Below are 21131 nucleotides of genomic sequence, written 5' to 3'. Positions count from 1 at the left end.
TGCAACCCTTTGTGCTACCTGACATTCCAGTGAACTTGTGGGGACGGAGAAGAGAAAGAAGAATAGAAGAACTAGATGGGTAAGAACTTGGGAGGAACAAACTGAGACGGGGAAGAACTAGATTGAAGGGCTAGAAGAGAGTACTAGAGGAATGAGATGGAAGATGAGGAAGAGTCAGATGGAAAAGTCCTAGCTGAGTAAGAACAGGGTGAAAAGGACCTAGATGAGGCAGAATTAAAACGAAAGAATTAAGACAGAACTTAAGAGGGAACAGTAGATAAACAGAGAGAAATCAGGCAAGATAGGAGCTAGGCACGAGAACAGACCTGAAGCTGTGTATATAGGATGTTATGCCAGAGGAATTAAAGCAAGTGGACTATAAAGCTCGGTGTGCTGAGATTCTATTTCCTGAAAATAGTCCTCACCGTTAGTAGTTCTCTCTCCTGAGCCCCTGGGATGTATAATATTAAGACTGGTCCCGCTAATATTACACAAGAATCAAGAAAAAAAATTCAAGATACAGAATAAAATCTGTCTCTTCTCTGTCTCCCAGACCACCCTGACATAAGGGCTAAAACTTAAGCATCTGGAGAGCAAGGCTCCTGACCCCACAGGTGGAAGTTTCAGCTGTGGGGTCCCTGTTTTAAGTGGGGGGGGGGGGGGAGAGACGCCACACGGGCTAGTGCGTGTCCTACCAGGCCATCAATTGAGCTTTGTTCAAAGTGCCAACTAGAAAGACAGCTAGTCAGCAGACTGAACCCAGGCACCAAGGGGTAAGGGAGCATCAAACTAAGACCTCCAGCAAACCTAGGCTTGGCCACAGGCTCGCTTGCAGGGAACCCAGAACGCAGCATGGAAGCAATCCATTTCCTTCCTTCTGGATACCAGAGTCACTAACCCAGTCCTGGGAGTTTTGGGGTCTCACTTCTTGTTTCCCTATTGTTGGGGTAGGGAGGACAACCTTACTCACCTCATCAGATTTAATTGCACTTTCAGGGTTACTTAATGGGAAAAGATTTTCCAGCTAAGATTGGAGCTTTCATTTCATTGCTCCCTCCATGTGCCCCACTCCAGACCTGTCAGAAGTGCTTCTCCTCCTCGTGTACAGTGACACAGACAGGGCCCTGATCTCTGCCTTGTCCCTAATTCCAAAGAAATGAGTTATCATCCTACAAGCTTTTCTTTTCCTGGTTCCCTCTTCTAATTAACTGCTCAGCTACTGGCTGCTTCGGACCACCACAGAACTGGAGTCCAGAGATCACATCATCAAGTAAGAAACTGTAATAGCTAAAAGGCATTTATATCCCCAGACCAAAAAGTGTCTGGGCTCTACAAAAACAGACTTTAATATAACCATCTATTACTGTTAAATGCTCTCAACAATTGATCACCTGTGTCTCCTGAATTAATAAAGGAAACAGGTGCCTTAAATAATCTACCTCTAATAAAGCTTATCTCAGGTAAAAATTAAGCAGAGTACTAAATACTACAGTGGTTACTAATTTTCTCATGGCTGCTTCCGAACGTGTTCAAAATTTTTCCAAAGCTCCAGAAACCAGCTTAAATCCATCTGGACAGGTCAGATCTACTTCAGATAAGTGCCAAACACAAACTCCCCTGGTCTGGAAACACTCCAAAGAAAATAAAAATAATAATGATTCTTTTTCTCTAAGCTTTCTCTATCTCACCAGCATCCTGTCAGACACAAAAGCGGCCAGAGTGCCAAGCCAAGAGGGATGAACAGCTCCGAGGCAGCAGGACAGCCCACCATCCCAGGACGCCAACCCCCACAAGAGCCAACGACACCCACCAAGTCAGCTGGAAGCAGTTTTTCTGGGAGAAACGATGCCCCTATTCCTATTCACTCACCTTTTTTATAATAAGCAAAAAAACTGGAATGTTAGAATTCTGCCCTTACTCCAGCTACACATGCGCAGTTCAGGATCTTGCATCTTATGTCATCAGTGTGTGCTAGCAACTACATGCACGCGGCGTGGTCACACAATCAGCGTATGCGTGGTGTAGCTCCATAACGGGAGCCCCTAAAAAGCTGGATGCAGACCCCGCCCTCTCTCTGCTCTCTCTTGCCCCCCACCCTGTCTTTCTCTCTGCCCTCTGCATGTGCTCTTTCCCAGGCCTGGTCCTTTTGTCCCTGCCCCTGCTTCCTCCTAATAAAGCTCTCTGCTACTAAGTAACCAGGTTCTGTCGTGACCATGACCTTTCCACCAGTAACCAGTGCTGCCACCAGTACTATTTACCATTCATTTCATTGAGCATCCCAGTACTGTCTCTGTGTGTGTGTCCATCCTCTGAAGTATATCTCTGTCTCTTCTCCTCTTTCTGGCCCACCAGATACTTCCTTTACTCTTTCTCATTTAAGGGAAATACTCCTAGCTTTACAAAAGACCTTCTACTTGGGCCCAATTGATAACTGGGGGAAATTTAAGTTATAGAGTTTTAAGAAGAAAGTTGACTTTGCTTTGTACTATTGCCCAGCCTCAATATAAATTAAGACACTGAAGAATTTAAACTGTTAATTCTCCAGCTCAATCTGTTCTCTAAATAGAGGGACAGTAGTGGGAAATCCTCTATGTCCAGGCTTTTATATCTAGATTTCAAAGTAAGAAGCTGCTTCTAGGTCTGTATAGCTATAGTATATAAGCCCAGTCTAGACCTATAGAATTGGATTCAGATATAGTGAATGATTCCCATCTCCAATCAATACTATCAGCAAATTTTCTATACCTCTTCCTACTACAAAGACAGGGAACCCAATGAGACCATCCACTGTCTCCTGACCAACAGACAACTCTCAGTTGCTCTCTTCAAACTCTTTCCCTCCTCTCCTCTCTCCTGACCATTCCCACATGAGGAAAACACCTTTTCCTCTCTGTCCTCAAGACCAACCATCTAGCCAATCTCATAAGACCATCCTCAGTCCAAGAGAATGAAATTAGGAAACAGTCAGCCAAACCCAATCAAGGAAATCTGTTCTCATCACAGGACATATTCAATGGACATATAGACAATATCAGAATGTATGCCCCCTTTATAGTAACAGACATGGTCCAGTTTAAGGACAGTTTTGGTGACTTTTCATAAAACCATAATGAATTCCAGGATGAATTCCTTCATATGAGCTTCATGTCTGTTCCTGTCTTAACAGGAGGTTTTCTCAGTATTGATTTATTGACACTTCTGTGAAAGGAGTGGATTTTTCAGGTTACTGTAGTAGCTGGTGGGCTAGCAGCCAACATCCTGATCCATGATATCCAAACACCTGGAGGAAAAATGGCCCACACAGAGACCCCAGTTGAAACCCTGAGAACCTTATTCACAAGTAGTACAGAAACCTCTTAACTTGCCTCGAAACAGAAAAAGAAATGTCTGCTTAAGGCTGTCAGCTCTGACGGGGTCAAAGAAAAGAAAAAGAATATTGTGAATTTCTCCAACCACCTATTAAGTTCTTCTGAAAATCAACAATATCAAATCAGAATCGATGGAAACATGATCCTTAATAGCTATAAATTTTATGAAACAAACTGCCCCAGATATTTAGAGAATGTTACAAAACTGAACTAAGGCATCTAACACCATTTTTAAATATAATACAGGAGGCCTTTGAGGTTACACCATCAGAAAAAATAACAATGGGGGAGGCAAAGAAGAAGAGGGGGTGATAGGGAAGAAAAAGCAAGTATGGACTGCTTTAATTCAACCACCATCTCATGGTAACCCACAAAACTCCAGAAAATATACCCAGTGAGAATTATTCCACCTGAATCACAACCAATGTATATGTAGCTGAAAGGTAGGGCATTGAAAAGGAACTGTTCTGAGTGGCCCAGAAAGGACCAGCTAGAAATGATTCACTTAGAGCAAAATTCTGGACACTGTCTTCCAAGAGGGACAATTCACGTTTAAACTGTAAAGGCACACTCTCTGGCTCCACTGTAAGTACAATATCATATTAGTGAAGCCTCAGTAACAGGTGATCAGTAGGCAGGAGGAAAGAATACTTACTAGATACAGAAGCTGCTTATCTATCCTGACCCAACTTGTTGGCCATTTGTCCAATGCCAACTGCCAAGGACCAGAAACAGATGGGCAGCCTGGGGAAGAAGACTCACTTTTCTCCTACGTTGTGACACAGGTTCAACCACCATTACCCATTTCTTCCAGTACCCCTGCTGGTAGAGATCTCCTTAATACACTGGGTATCTCTATCTCCCTGAAGGAAGAACAGAGGCATGTTTCTATGGAACAAGAGCACAGTATCATCTAGCTGCTTTCCTCAATAACTCTGGCACAGAACTTCAGCATGTCCCTGAAAACACAAAGGAGTCCAGTGGATGGCTCCACCCCCCCTGTGCAGGTAGGCGGTACAAATTGGACTCAGTGAGTTATTTTACAAAGAGGGTAAAGGATATCTGTTAGGCAAGTCTAAGGAAAAGAAGGGAAAGTGGGAGTGAATATAATCAAGACGCATTGTATGCATGTGTTAAATCATCAAAGAATAACTTCCACAGAGAGACATATAACAGGAATCTTAAAAAGTTCTTATTAATAAAATCAAACCTGAGCCAGGTATTGGGGTGTACGCTGGAAGATCAGAGAGATAGAACAAGCCACAGCTAATCTCACCTGGCCAACTTCTCAGCTGATCTTGTTTCCTCAGACGGAAGCCTCTGTGTCCTCATATCCGAATGGCTCTCAGCTGAACTGTGCTGCTCAAAACCTAAAAGCTTAACCAGCCAAATGCTTCTAGTTTCTGGTCCTCACGCCTTATATACCTTTCTGCTTTCTACCATCACTCGCTTTCTGGGATTAAAGGCATGAGTCACCATGCTTGGCTGTATCCTTGAACAGATGGATTTCTGCCTCTGGAATGCTAAGATTAAAGGTGTGTGTTACCACTGCCTATCCTAAATATCTAGTGGCTTTTCTGTTCTCTGACCCCAGATAAGTTTATTAGGGTACACAATATTTGGGGGAACACAATACCACCACAGAGACACTTAACACCAACCTCTGGTCTACCCCTTCATGCACAAGTACAGCCACCTATACATACCACAGGCACAACGAATTTTCCCCACTTACAAAACAGTGTGAAAGATAAAGAGCCAGATGTGATTACCTACCTGAAGTCTTGCTAGTTGTGCAGTACGGGCTACTATTTTATTATATGGCTCAACAATTTTTGATTTCATCCTAAGGCCAAAAAAAAAAGGAAAAAGAGTAAAAATCATTTTCAAAGTAATCAATGGGGGACTAGAGAGATGGCTCAGTGGGTAAGAATGCTTACTGTACAAGCATAAAAATCTGAGTTAAGACCCCAGCACCAATGTAAAAAGTTGGGCATGGCTAGGCGTGAACCTGTGACCCCATGCTATCAGGGGAGGAGACAGGAGGATCTCTGGGACTTGCTGGTCACCAGCCTCATTCCAAGTTCAATGAGAGTGTCTGTCTGTCTGTCTGTCTCTCTCTCTCTCTCTCTCTCTCTCTTTCGGGAATAGGTAGAGAGTGAAAGCAGATACCCAACAGCTACCTTTGACCTCTCTATGCACACACCCATAAACACATATATGCCATATGCCACATGCACACATATACATTACATTCAAACACAAGCATACACAAATAAGTAAATCTAAAAACAGTTACATGTGCACACATATTAATGGCTAGAAATAGTTCCATCTCATATATTTATAAAGTGAACAACAGTACCTATCAACAGCTCCTTGTAAAGCTCCAATTCTTGTCTGCATCATCTGAAGAACACCTAAGAAAGATAACAACTCATATAGGCTTTATAAATTTACAAGCCTCACACTGGACCAAAATAATCAAACATAAAAATATACATAAATACAATCTTAATGCTTTTCTGCCATCATCCTGATGCAGGCAACCAATATAACTTCTATAGTTATAAAAGCCTGCAACTAGCCTCCCCCTCCAGTACCTGGTCCATGACAGAAGCCTGACAGGAAACTAGGTATGGCTACTAACTGCTGACAGGTTTCCACTTGACACAGTGTAGACATTTTAAAACTATACAGTGCTGAGGGCTGTGTAACACTGAAAACATACGCGGCACCGCTCAATCACACACACTTGAAACTTGTTTAAAATTTAAGCTGTAATGGTAAAATTATACATATTTGCTACAATTATTTTTTAAACCTTTGAGTGGTATTTAAAGTTCCTTCTGTGGTGGCATCTCCACTCCTGCAGTAAAGCTGAAGTCCAGAGTTGTGCTCTCGAAGCCAGACTCAGCGCCCTTCTTAGGCTTCCACTGGTCTCTAGCTGCTCCTGAGCTCAAGTCTCTGTTAAGACTTCAGCTTCACTCATCTTCTTCTCACCTACGTCCTTCCAAGGGTTCATTCAATCCAGCGTTTAAATGCTTCCTTTTCCACAAACACTGATTTACTTATAAACATGTATATAGAAAGGGGTAAGTAATACCCTCTTTACATCTTCCTGTATACAGACATCTTCACCTCCATCCCTAAATTCTGGCCTGTCAAATTTAGTATGTCGAAGGTGACTTCTGCAATATCCCAACCCTGCCAAGTCACAATCCTATAATTTATCCCACTTCAATAATCGCCTCCAGTTTAGCAGACCAAAATCTACGGAATCACCAGTGACTTCTCACACCACTTTCAAGCCCCTCAAGGAATCCTTTCAGTTCTGTTTCAATTTGACTCCCATCAACTGCTCTCTATTTACCACACTAATTCGAAGCACCACCAACGTCAACTACTCTACCAGTGCTGTCACCCTGTGGAGCCAGCAGGAAAAATTACTTACAACACTCACCTTGTCTTACAACACTGACTATCAAACTCTCTAATGGTTAATACCTGCATTCAGAATGAAATCAAAATTCCCTTCCAGCAAATTCATCTGTGATTCTCTCCCCTGTTCACATACTCATTCACAAAAGTGACTCTGGCCTTCCTTTTTACCCTGAAGCACATCAAGTTAACTCCTGTTCCCACTGACTATTCCCTAAGCTTTCAACAATTCCTCTCCAGATCTCCACAGGACAGTTCCTTCTTCTCCAGGGTTTTCTTTATAGGACTTAAAAATGTCTCATTTTCTATTTGTACATTTACTTTCTTTCTTTCTTTTATTTATTTTTTTTTCTTTTGGTTTTTCCAGACAAAGTTTCTCTGTGTCGCCCTTGCTGTCCTGGAACTCACTCTATAGACCAGGCTGACCTTGAACTCACAGAGATCTGCCTGCCTCTGCCTCCCAAGTGCTGGGATGGATTAAAGGTGTGTGCCATCACCACCCAGCTACCTGTACATTTTTTAACTGACTTTACCATCTGAAAGAAAGATTGTTTTATAAGGACACAGTAGTTTTGTCTATTCCTCAAATACCTGGTATCAAACAAGTTCTCAACTGCTCCTTAATTGACTAAATGAACAGTGGGAAAAAAATGGGAATAAATTCTCTTTAAAAATAGGCTGAATGGCTAGGTGGTGGTGGTGCACACCTTTAATCCCAGCACTCGGGAGGCAGAGCCAGGCAGATTTCTGTGAGTTTGAGGCTAGCCTGGTCTACAGAGCGAGATCCAGGACAGGTACCAAAACTACACAGAGAAACTCTGTCTCAGGCTGAATGAATGTACCTCCAAACTACTTACAAAATTTTTTCAAATACAAAGGGGAAAGATGAAGAAGTTAGGATTAAGGATTAAATTTTCTAAGTATAGTACACTTTTTGGCATCTCAAAATAATATTCTAATAAGTGTTTTGAAATATACCCTATGATAATTACAAATACATACATATATATGTAGATATATGAGTATATAGATATGGATATAAGGGCTTCACAATGCCAGGAATTAAACCCAGTGCCTCATACACGTTAGGCAAGCTGTTTAACACTGACTTACAACTCAACCCTAATGGTGTTTTAAATGCTGTAACCCTTAAAAAGTATTCTGGGAAAGAGACTGGAGAGATGGCTCAGCCTTTAAAGGCTAAGACTCACAACTAGAAGGACAAAAAGTATCCTGGGAAAAACAAGCACATTGTAAGAATATGCAGATAGAAAAAACATAATGAGGCTGAGTATGGTAACCCACTACTTTAATCCCAGCACTCTGGAGGCAGAGGCAGGTGGATTTCTGGGAGTTTGAGGTGAACAAGGTCTGCACAGTTAGTTTCAGGCCAGCCAGGGCTAAACTGTGAGACCATCTCAAAAAAATATTAAGAGGAGCTGGGCATGTGGTGTATACCTTTAATCCCAGCACTTGGTAGGCAGAAGCAGGGGAATCTCTGAGTTAGAAGCCAACATGGTACAGAGTGAGTTCCAGAACAGCCAGGGCTACACAGGGAAACCCTGCCTCAGAAAGCCAAAATAAACAAATAAACAAACAAATAAATAAGAGATGAAAGTTTTATAAATGAATGAAGACATAATGAGAAGTATTTCTGCTATAATGATGACTCACCTAATCAATGTACTACATCACTTCACAAGTGAAAATTATATTATTTGCTTTCAAAGTTATCATTAAAATATTACTGTTCTTAGAAATTCATTTAAAAAAGTTAGGAGATTAAAAATAATTAGGGCTATCAATACTTAGACACTCTTAACTTCTTCAGATTTTCAAATTAACAATCAAAATACCACTTCCCAGAATGCTAAGCTCTTTCCCAGGGTGCTTCAGAAACAGGGATTCTGAGGTAAAAGCTCATTCCTTTGACACCATGAGAAATAGTTAGACAAAAACCAAGGATATTGCTTCACAGAAAACAAAACCCTTTTCCTTAAGAATTTGATCAACATAGAAAATAAAATCACTTAACTTTCTGTGGATGTGGTTAATAATAGTAATCAAAACACAAGGGTCATAATTTGACACAAGCTAGAGTTATCTGGGAAGAAGAACCTCGGGTGAAAAATGCCTCCATCAAGATTGCCTACAGGAACCCTGAAGGGCATTTTCTTGATTAAGGCATAATATGGGAGAGCTCAGCCTACAGTGGATGGTACCATGCTGGGGCAGGTAGTCCTGAGGTTGGTAAGAAAGCACACTAAGTGAGCCAGGAAGAACAAGCTGAACAACTGAAATACTTTAATAATTGAATAGCACTCCTCCATGACCTCTGCTTCAGAACCTGCCTCGAGTTCCTGTCCTGACTTTCCTTAGGGATAGAGTGTAAAATGAAAGTTATAAGCTGAAATAAACCCTTCCTCCCCAAATTACTTTTGGTCATGGTCTTTTATCACAGCAATTGAAACTCTTAACTGAGACAGCAAGTAATAATGAAAAACATAATAGTAACATTTCATTCTTATAAAATGTAATCAAGGAAAAATGAAAAATTCATAAAAGAATTAGTCAAACATGAAACACACAAATAAAACTCTAATCTGTTATTATTCTACTATACTGACAAGAATGTCAAAGAAAGGAAAAAATACATAAAATTCCACACCTACTTCCACTACTACCTATTCTAACAATACTAATTTTTTTATTGTTTTAATTAAATAAAATTTATAGGAATACTCATATATACAAGCCTGTTTTGAGCATTTTCCTCAATCATTTAATCCTTAAGATAATATTTAGGTATACATTAGTATATCTGTTACAAATAACTGCAGCAGAGCAAAGTTAACTTGCTCAAGAAGTGCTCTGAACCCAGATAGTTTAACTCAAGGATCAGTTAATGAAGTTTTAAGTTTTCCTAGTACACTGCTACCTTGTCTATTATCACATTATCTGTTGGTTGCTTTAGATCTTTCTAGTAAAGCTCAGTAGCTACAACAGAGTCTGTATGGACAACAAAATTTAGAAGTACCTTCTAGCTAGCCCTCAAGCTCAAAAAAGCTTTTGGGTCCCTAACCTAGCTCCATCTAACAGTAATAGATAATAAAAATATACCTTCCAACGACTCAATCCCAGTTGCTTGTGCCAGTAAATCTTCATGTCTGGCAACAACCTGAAAAATCAAGAATGAAAAATTAGCATTTGCTCTGATTAACTATCTTTATCACCACAGGGTACAATCCAAGGTCTCCCTTCGTATATAAAGGAAACAGACACTATACATACACACACATATGCATATACACATGCAAGTTATGAGATGTGCTTAAGATGGGTTGTAACAAACACATAAATCATTTATAGTTCAATATAGAGCAAAAGGAAATAGTGCTAACTCTGCCTTAGTCTATTTGGGGTACTGACAAAATACTATATCATAGCCTAGAAAATACACAAGAGATTCATCATCATAATTCTGAGGGCTGAAGTCCAAGATCAAGGATAAGCAACCAGTATCCATTCATCATCAGTGGTGCTGTCTTTGTCCTGACATGGAGGAAAGATGAACAACCTCCTATGGAGCTCTGGCAGTTTAGCAAGGTACTAACCACCTCCCCAAAACCCACCTCTACAAATTATCACATTGACAATTGTTTCAATATATGATCTGCAGAGTAAAAAGGGCCAAGGGAAAAAACACCCTGCCTCTGACTACACCTGAGACCTGAGCCAAGGAAAAAAACCCTGACCCTGACTTGACCCCAAGACCAGGGCTTGAAATCCCACCAATCCCCGAGCTTGCCCCCAGAGTCAGGCTGAGAATTTCACCAATCCCTGAGCATGAAATCCTACCAATCCCTGAGCTTGCCCCACAATCAGGCTACAAAAATCCACCAACCCCAAGCCACCCTAGAAAGCGCCCCCAAGAAATCGTATATAAGGTCTGTACCCTGCTCAGTTTGCTGCTGTTTCTCACCCAAGGCAGCCAACCTCCTGGATTCTTCCTTCCCAATAAATCTCTTGAGTGAGGTTTGTTGTGTGGTGTGACATTTTCACCAGAGCAGAGTCCAGCTGTAACAGCTTTCACTGGAGCGGAGCAGAGCAGAGCCCTAACACTTTCCCTGGGGAAACTATCCCCTAGCAGAGCAGAGTTGTTATACTCCAGGGCCCTAAGCAGAACTGGAACACTTTGCTGGAGCAGAGCACAAGGAGCAGAACAGAGCTATAACACTTTCACTGGGGAAACTTCCCTTAGTAGAGAAGAGCTATAACACTTCTCAGAAGCAGACTTTCCATCCCAGCTGCAATGCTTACATGAATATATGAATACATGCAGTTGTGGCTTAATAGGAAAAATGCGTGTCTACTATGCATGAAGCCCTGGGTTCAATTCCCAGCAGTTAATAAAATCCAATATATGAATCTTGGGGAAATACAAACTTGGGTCATGGCAAACTCTCCATTTTCCTAACTATGTAAGTAGAATTGTGCAAACAATGATATCTCTGCTGATTTTTTGTGCTTTACCTCTACAGAATTCTTTCAAAAATCAAGTTTTTCTTTATTCTTAGACTTAATTCAGCACCATCGAGGGCACATCCTGAAAACTAAACCACTCAGTACTTATCTAAACCTGAACAGCTCCCTGTGTCAAGTCCCCTGTGTAAGTCCCAAGTGGCCAGGCCCCTTCCTTAAGGATCTGCCAGGCTCTGCCCACAGAACACTCTAAAGGCCATAACAGCCTAACTCAGTCCCTTGAGACACAAGTAGCCAAGCTCTGCCCTACAGAGCAATAAGCCCAAACTCAGGACTTCAAAACCCACTGTGGTTGATATATTGTGTACCCCAATAAACTTATCTGGGGGTCAGAGAACAGAACAGCCACAATATTAAACATAGAGGTCAGGCAGTGGTAGCACACGACTTTAATCCTAGCGTTCCAGAGGCAGAGATCCATCCAGATCTCTGTGAGTTCAAAGCCACACAGGAAACAGCCAGGCCTGGTGACACATGCCTTTTATCCCAGGAAGTGATGGCAGGAAGCAGAGAGGTATATAAGGCATGAGGACCAGGAACTAGAGCTCTTTTTAAGCTTTTAGCAGCAGTTCAGGTGAGATCCATTTGGGTGAGGACTCCAGAAGCTTTCAGTCTGAAGGTTCATGAAAACAAGATCAACTGAGAAGTTATGGAGGTGAGGTTAGCTGTAGCTTGTTTTGTTTCTCTGATCTTTCAGCATTCACCCCAATACCTGGCTCTGGGTTTGTTTTTATTAATAAGACATTTTAAAATTCGTGTTACAACCCACCAACCACTGTCCTCGAAAACTCCCCCCCCCCAAGAAACCCTAGATAAGCCTGTCTCCTACTCAGGTCCCTGCTCTTCTCGCCTGAGCAGAGGCAGCCATTCTCCAGTGTCCTTCCCAATCAATCTCTTCTGTGAGGTTTGTTGTGCAGTGTGACTTTGTGGTGTTCCTTGGCTGACAACTGCCAGGATATATTTCTCCTCAGAGCTGTAACACTTACAATGGGGATATCTTTTCCCTTGAAGCTGTAATACTTACATACTGTATTGCAAAAAAAAAAAACCCTTTTCCCTATGAAACACAGATATTTTTGTGGAAATTAGGGCAAAGGAGGGAGGGAGTATAAGTTAAAGAGCACATGTAAGAAATTCCTTGGTACATTAAAAATCATGCAATGGGTTTGAAGAGATGGCTCAGTGGATAAGAGCATTGGTTGCTCTTATAGAAGACCTGTGTTCAATTCCCAGCACCCATACAGAGGCTAACAACTGTGTGTAACTCCAGTTCCAGGGAAGCCAAGACCTTCTTCTGGCCTCCACAGATACCAGGCACAGACACGGTACACATAAATACATGCAAGCAAAAGCACACACACAAAATAAAGGTAAATAAAATAAAAAGAAATCATGCAAATAATAACAATACTGTGGAAATCCTTATGATTTTGCATCCTTTCTCAGTGTAAGAAAGCTCTCCATCTAGCCTGAGTACTAAAGTTCCTCATCAGCAAAGAATCATTCATGGGTGCCTTCACTTTGGCCTCTTCTGGAAATCACTGTCATTCTATAACCTCCTTTATCCTTCATTTTGTACTATTTTAAATATAAAATTTGTTCTATCAAGTCTTTTCCTATCATGCCACCTCATGTAAGTATTACATTTATTCTGCCTTTTATCACTAAAGTTGCATGGCGGTTTGAATGAGAATTACCCCTATAGGTTCATATATTTGAATGCTTAGTTCCCTGCTATGGGATGTCTTTCTGTATTCTGTAAATATGTGTTGCTCTGATTTGTTGATAAATAAAGCTGTATTGGCCTATGGCAAGGCGGCTTAGAGGCAGGCAGGAAATATAAGCAGAGAGACAGGAAGAAGAAAGGAGAGGAGGGAGAGACACCAGCCTGCTGCCCAAGGAACAGCATGCCAGCAGACCGGTAAGCCATGGATCATGTGGCAAAACACAGATTAATAGAAATGGGTTAATTTAAGATATAAGAGCTGACTAGTGAAGAAGCCTGAGCTATTAGGCCATACATTTTGTAAATAATATAAGCCTCTGTGTGTTTTATGTGTTTATTTGGGTCTGAGTGGTTGCAGGACCACAGAGAGAGATTTGTCTGGACCATGGGGGGGGGGGGTGTGTGAAGAAACCTTCCAACTACAGTTCCCAATTAGTGAAACTGTTTGGGAAGGATTAGGGGGTATAGCCTTGTCGGAGGAGGTATGTCACTAGGGGTAGGCTTTGAGGTTTCAAAAGCCCACACAATTCCCAGTTAGCTTTCTGCCTAATGCTTGTGAAGCAGATGTAAGCTCTCAGCTACTGCTCCAATGCCATGCCCTACTATAGCCTGCTGCCATGCTCCCCACCATGATGGTCACAGACTCTTAGCTCTCTGGAACCATGAGCACCAAATTAAATGCTTTCTATTATCAATTGCCTTCCTTGGTCATGGTGTTTTGTCACAGCAATAGAAAAGTAACTAAGATGTGTTGCCACCAGAAAACTGAATTTTCTCCAGATTATTGATGTGATCATCAATGTATCTGTCTTAACAAGAATAATTTTCTATTCTCCTTTATCTCTCATGACACTTTGAAAAGGCTGAAAAACTAAAAATTACTTTTTCACACACTCCTTGCTGCTAATCAGATCACTTTCTGAAAGATGTAGAAGATGAAAGAAAGGTGAAAGTGTAAGTCCCTTGGATGCGGAGTGGCCAGGCCCTTCCCTGAGGACATCCAACTATCAGGTCCCAAACACAGAACACTAACTGTCCTAATACCCAGACCCAGTCCTTGTCCTACAGAGTAAAAAGCCCAAGTTCAGGACTTGAAATCCCACCTATGGAAATCTCCACCCTGGAAAGCTCTGTGCCTTCTCCCCCAAGAAATCCTATATAAACCCTGTAAGGTCAAAAAGGCCAGTGAAAGAACACCCTGGCCCTGAGACCAGAGCCAAGGAAATATACACTGTCACTAACTAATTCAGGACTTGAAATCTAACCAATCCCTGAGCATGAAAATCAACCAATCCCAGAACATAAAATCCAACCAATCTATGAGCTTCTCCCAAGCTCAGGACTTGAGATCCTACCAATTCCTTGCTGTGGATATTGCTCTATATAAATAAAATACTGATTGGCCAGTGGCTAGGAAGTATAGGCAGGACAAGGAGAGAGGAGAATTCTGGAAAGTGAAAGGCTGAGGGGGAGAGACCTGCCAGCCACCGCCATGACAAGCAAGATGTAAGGTACCGGTAAGCCACGAGCCACATGGCAACTTATAGATTAATAGTAATGGGTTAATTTAAGATAAAAGAAGTAGATAACAAGAAGCCTGCCATGGCCATACAGTTTATAAGTAATATAAACATCTGAGTGATTATTTTATACGTGGGTTGTGGGACTGTGGGGCTTGGTGGGACCTGGAGAGAAGCTCTCCAGCAACACTCCTACCCTGAAAAATCTTCACTCTGGAAAGCTCCACCCCTAAGAAACTCTATAGAAATCAGTTTTGGGCTGTTCAGTTTGGAGCTGCCTTTTTCCACCCTGGCAGAGGCAGCCACTCTCCTGGATTCCTCCCTCCCAATAACTCTCTTGAGTGAGGTTTATTGTAATGACTTTCCATTTGCTGGAGTGGAACAGAGCAGATAGAGCTATAATAACTTTCACTGGAGCAGAGCAGAGCCATAAGGGCTTTTGCTGGAGTGGAACAAAACTGCTAGACATCCGTGGGGAAACTTTTCCTTAGCAGAGAAGAACTGTAACACTTTGGCTGGGGACACTTTCCCTTGCCGGAGCAGAGTTGTTACTCTGGGGAAGCTGAGCAGAGCTGTAATACTTCTCCTGAGCGGAGCACAACAGAGCTGTGACAGCCTCGCTCAGGAAACCCTCCCTGCTGGAGCAGAGTTGTCACACTTTGATTAGGGAAACCTTTCCTGGAGCAAGGACTGTAGCACTTTGCTGGCGAAACCCTTCCTGGCTGGAACAGAGCTATAATACTTATATTGGAATACCTTTCCCTTTAGAACTGTATGTATTCCTCAGCTTCCAACTGCCAGCCTACCTTTCCCTTCAGAGCTGTAACACAGAAAGCTACTTTCCTGTTTGTTTCAGCTAGTAAACAGTAACCTGCAGATTCACAAACACTTAAGGAAACCATATTGATTATTCCAGTATTTAGTCACAATCAAAATGTTAGCAGTAACCCAGGAGACAACACTCTGTCCTGCAACTCTACTTCCTTCAGTTCAACCCCTTCTGGTCACCAACAACTCCACAGACAACTATCTGCTAGGTACCTTTCTGCTTTCAGTACCTACTGTCAATTCTAGTTTGTGTGTTAAGCTACAACAGATAATAACTCTTAGAACTTTAATCATGTCACTGATGCTTCAATTATTTTAATTACATTCTTGTATTTAGCTAGCATTATCTAAATTTTGCTTCTGAAAAAAATTGTAATAGGTTCAGCCTCATACTAGAACTCAGAAACTTTAATCTCACATATCTATATCTATAGCTATAGGTATAGATATATAGATATATATATAAAACTTGTCCTCCTAAGGAGTGTTAATTTAAAATTCTCATCAATTCCTACCAAAGAAATACTACATGAAATGAGAAATATACCAAGTATACAAGTGAGACAAAATTTCAGGTCTCTTGCAAAAACGTATCCCCTGAAACTCTGCAGAGTTTAAAGACATTCTCCTCTGCTCCTGTAAAAACACCCTGTACCATTCTATGTAAAACATGCTTCACTTGACAGTTATTTCTATCTGTATCTGTCACTAATCCTTGGAGTCCTTGGAGAATCAAGGCATATGTTCTCATTTCTCTAATCCACAGCCTAACACAAAGCCTGACATTATCTTCTAAATATTTGTATTTTAAACATGTAATCAGAATTTTAAAGTTCAAGTGACCTTATAAGTCATCTCAATCCTTCTAAGCTGTTCTTTTCATTAATAAAGAAACTTAGATACAAAAAGTTCAATGGATATGTCTCATGATATGATAGATGTAGATTTTCTGGTAAACAGATCATCTATTTACACACTTATTATTCATCTAAGTATTTCTTCAATAACTACTCGGACGAAAAGCAATGTGAGTATTTGGAGACCTGGGGATATAGCTCAGTTGGTAGGTGCTTGCCTGGCATGTGTAAATCCCTGTGTCAGTTTCCATTGCTACAAAACAAACCAACTAACAAAGAAGTAGATCATAGAACAAGCCTACAAAAGTTATCAATTATAGAAGGAACCTTTAAGTTTATCTATAGCAATATCTCCTTAGTCACTAAAGGATATATTTTTTTTAAAGGCTCAAATAAATGCAGTGGTTAAGAAAGTCAATTGTAACAGCACACCTAAGCTTGGGGACTTATCTCCTAATGCTTATATGTGCTCTACCTATCACAACATTTATTGAGTTTCTATAATTTCAGCAAATGTTATACTTTGTACTTAACAAGGTAGAAACACTTCCTGTGCAGCATTCCAATATTACTTATTCAAAGTATTCTACTTCCAAAATTCCATTCCATTTTGTTATCATTATCAAAGGTGTCTTTTTTTTTTGCCCAAAACATTCACTGTAAACTAATAATAATAATAATAGTAATAATAATAATAATAATAAATAATTCAAGTAAGAAACAGAAAGCAAATGATTCCAGAAAGGTGGGTCAATGTTTTCAACTAATAAAAAGTAGTTTACAGAAGACATCACAAAAATGTAATTAAGTGATGCTGGTAAGTTAAGCATTTGTTTATGGAAATACACATTTGGTTTTACAATAATGAGATGACAAAGGGATAAACTGTCACTTTCTGCTGAATAATCTCTATGACCCAGAAGACTGACGTTACCTGTAGGTGTAGTTCTTTATCCAACTGACTGATCCCTTGGGCAAGTTTTGCTAGTTGCTCAGCAATTACCGCTTGATGAATAGATTGAGAAGTATAAGCTTTTACATCGAAGTCTTCATTTAAAAAGTCACTATAACAGTCTAGGGGGGAAAACAGAAAACTTATCAACTCTGCATTATATCAGTTATCAAACAACAGATCAATTATAATATCATAATTAGCATGCTTTGAGACCTTCTATGCACTAGGAACTGTTGTAGAAGTTACCTAGAACAATGTGGAGGAATTGGAGCAGGCAGCAGCAGACAGAAAAGATAATACTCTTGAGAGAATACTATGTATTAGGTGGTGCTCTAAATCCAAGTACTGACTCCTTCAATCCCCACAGTCCTGATATGTGGGAAAACATTATTTGCCCCACTTCACAGGTGCAGATAAGTCATGCAACTTGTCCATTGTTACTATCTGGATTCCAATGCAGAAAGTATAGATGCAGAGTCCAGAGGTCTGAATCACTCTGTTTCTTTTTTGTTGGTGGTGGGGGGGGGGGGTGTTTTTTTTTTTTTTTTTTTTTGGTTTTTCGAGACAAGGTTTCTCCAGGTAGTTTTGGTACCTGTCCTGGATCTCACTCTGTAGACCAGGCTGGCCTCAAACTCACAGAGATCCTCCTGGCTCTGCCTCCCAAGTGCTGGGATCAAAGGCGTGTGTCACTGCCACCCGGCTTGTTGTTGTTTTGTTTTTCTTTTTGGTTTTTCATTTAAGGATTTATGGATTTCATAGATAGATAGATAGATAGATAGATAGATAGATAGATAGATAGATAGATAGATAGATAGATAGATAGAGGATTTATGGATTTCATAGATAGATAGATAAATAGATAGACAGACAGATAGATAGACAGATATATGTATGCATACATTTAAAAAACACATCATTTCTTTTTCCAGTCCATTTTAATGCAATTTTTATATCTATTTATTTTACCTTTAAGTCTTAAATTTCAATACTATCTGTAAGTTTGTGTTTGCCTATTTCTATTCATAATTTAGATTCAATTTTTATAACACTATTTATGCACTGAGTAGAGATACAGGAAGCAATAAATATTATCAGTAGTCAGTTTTCCTTAAGCATTGTTCCTAGCAATAATCTCACTTTCTTGGAATAAAGGTTAGAGTTGATAGTTGTGATTTTAATGTTTTATTCAGTGTTTTCCTTCCTTGTGATTCGCCTGTATTTTATTAGTCTACTTTCATTGTATGTTCCACCAAGGGAAGCTGTTTGTTCTGTTTACTACCACATCTCTAGGGCCTGAACATGGCCAGACAACAGCAGGCACTCTATATATGCCTGAAAGAATCATTGTGCTAAGAGCAAAAGTCTTAATTATTCTCACAGTCTAATTATTCTCAAACTGAAGTAACAGAATGACTACTTTGGCCCTAATTCTGAAAATTATATTTTCTTCCAGTTTCCAAGTTTTTCTCAGAATTAAGAATCCTACCAGACAATTATAACAGTTATCCCACACAGAAGGTTTACCACCAGAAAATGTCAAAATGGCATGTTTTTACAAGGGTAATAATAATTTTAGCAATATTAGATGACAGAATCATATATTAGGTAGAAAATGTAAAGATGAAGTTTCAAAGGAAGGCTGGAGGGCAGTTTGATAAAATACCTATAAGATGTGCAAATTATTCAACTTCTATGCTACTGATAGTTCTAAAGTCAAACAAGAGCACTATCAGTTTTGTATTCTACAACAATAATTCTACCTGGAACAGAGAATAACTAAAATGGGATTTGTTATACAGCAGTGTACTTGAGTTAGTATCCACTAGCTTTTAGCAGCTAAACTATGACATTTTCAGGAGTTCTTTGAGCCAAACAGTATTATATATATGTAGGTGCCTTTAAACCAGCCAGGATAGGGGTATTTATACCATGAAATACACAAATACTAACAAAACAAGGCCTTTTCTTATTTTCCAAGAAAATTGGTTTACTAACATATCTTCTCATGGAGTAGAATCAGAGAGGTCACAAAAGCACAGCACTGTGTTAACAGCCCAAGTGACATAAGGAAGATCCAAATAAGAGAGTGTCACTTAAGAATGTCAAGCAAGTATCATATTTGGCAAATGTTTGGACATGATAATGGGTAGGACTTGATAAGCTGAAATGGTAATTAGGTAGAAAAAAACAAATTAATTGGTGGAATATTCTTTATCTGATAAAAGGAATTCAATTCTGCACTAAGCTGGATTCCCTAGGCATTAAATATAGAAAGTTGAGAAACAAACTTCCTCCAAGAGCTCCACAACCTACTAAAGTCAAACAACCAACAGTAAGTAGTAACGATGACAATCAGAAAAAAAAGACTCAAGAATAGGAAAAAAAATTACTTTGCTTAATGTTTTCCTAAATATGTACTATTTGTTCATATGTTGCTTACTATCAACACAGGAATTCCAGTAGGCAGCTAAAAATATAGTTCTATAATTTAGAAGTGAGTATAACTTGTCCGTCATCAAGAAAAGCAAAGGTAGGAGGTCAAAGCAAGAACCTGGAAGAGGAACTGAAGCAGAAGCCATAAAGGAGCACTAATTAACGGCCTGCTCCCCTGGGCTTTACCAGCTACCTTTCTTATTTAATGCTCACCTGTCTAGGGATGGCACCACCCAGAGTGAGCTGGACCCTCCAGCATCATCTAGTAATTAAGAAAATGCCCCAACCTATGGCCTTGTTGAGTCTGGGGGCCATGCTGCAGCCAGGGCTATACAGATCTGGGTAACCTGTGCTGCCACCTTCGGCCATGATGTTGTCCAGGCCCAAGCTACTGCCAAGGGCCATGTCTGGGTCTGTAGCCCTATGGCAGCCAGGGTCTGGGTGGACTTCACGGCTCCTGCTGCCACCAAGAGCCATGTAGATGCCCAGGGTCAGGTTAGCCACCTGAGTCCATGATGGTATCCAAGGGCCATGCTGCAGTAAGGGCCATATGTATCTGAGTAGCCTGCACTGCTACCCAACGTGATGGTGACATCCAGGCCAGAGCTGCAGCTGAGGGCCATGTCTGGGTCTATGGCCCTACTGTGGCCAGGGTCCATGTTGATGTCCGAGGCTCCTGTTGCCATCAAAGGCCATGCAAAGGTCTGGAGCCATGTTAATGACCGAGGGCCACGCTGTCACTGGACACATGCCCAATTGAGTGGCCTGCACTGCCACCTGGGGCAACAGTGACATCCAGATCCGGCTGCTGCCAAGGATCATGTCTGGGTCCGTGGTCCAGCTGCAGATGGAGCCTGTGTTGATGTCTGTGGCCCATGTCACCTCAGGGGGCCATAGGAACCATGCATGATGAAATCAGAGGGCCATGAGCCGGGCCTACCCTTTACTGGTCCTGGGAAAGCTGGCCCTGCCTTTTGCTGGACACTGCAGAAAGAAGCTGCCCCTTCTTCTCCCCCTCCACCCCGACCCCCACACACTAGGAAGAGCTGGCCCCACACCTTGCTACAGGCAAGAGAGAACTGACCCAGACAGTATAAGCATAAGGGAGCTGACTCCGCCCCCTCACCTGAGGTAAGTGACCCCAGTGGCCCAGCTTTGCTATCACCTAGGCCCACAGCTGGGCCTTGGATTGGCCCACCCTAACATCTACCCATCTAGGACCTTCTAGAGCTCGTGAAAGGACTGGTCCTGTAGAACAATACTCACAGGATTTCCATGACTTAAGGCAGCCTCTGATATCCCAAAGGGATTTTGGTGAGGATCCAGTGATGATGATGTACCAAAAACCAGAGGCCTTGAATCAGACCAATGACTCATTGCAATGAACATTTGCTAGTAAAGTTGATAGGACAAAAGCTCCCAATGCTACCAGGATGAATGAAGAGGTATTAAAAAGGCATG

The 21131-nt window shown here is 41.0% G+C and overlaps 1 protein-coding gene across 2 annotated transcripts in view; it reads right to left on the bottom strand.

Moving 5' to 3' along the window:
- The window catches only part of Cog5 (component of oligomeric golgi complex 5), a 334097-nt gene that overhangs the window by 310067 nt on the left and 2899 nt on the right, over positions 1 to 21131 (bottom strand). For both annotated transcript variants that reach the window (XR_009382819.1, XM_059279446.1), the window contains exons 2-5: positions 17217 to 17356; positions 9930 to 9987; positions 5734 to 5788; positions 5145 to 5214 (exon numbers count right to left, since the gene is read on the bottom strand). Coding sequence is in view for 1 of the 2 variants with exons in the window: in XM_059279446.1 (XP_059135429.1) it covers positions 5145 to 5214; positions 5734 to 5788; positions 9930 to 9987; positions 17217 to 17356 (323 nt within the window). In the remaining variant the exon portion in view is untranslated. The remainder of the gene's footprint in view (positions 1 to 5144; positions 5215 to 5733; positions 5789 to 9929; positions 9988 to 17216; positions 17357 to 21131) is intronic.

This window comes from Peromyscus eremicus, chromosome 14, assembly GCF_949786415.1.
Source record: "Peromyscus eremicus chromosome 14, PerEre_H2_v1, whole genome shotgun sequence".
NCBI classification, from domain to species: Eukaryota; Metazoa; Chordata; class Mammalia; order Rodentia; family Cricetidae; genus Peromyscus; species Peromyscus eremicus.
The sequence above is the reverse complement of the archived record's forward strand: the minus strand, read 5'-3'. Positions and strand labels throughout refer to the sequence as shown.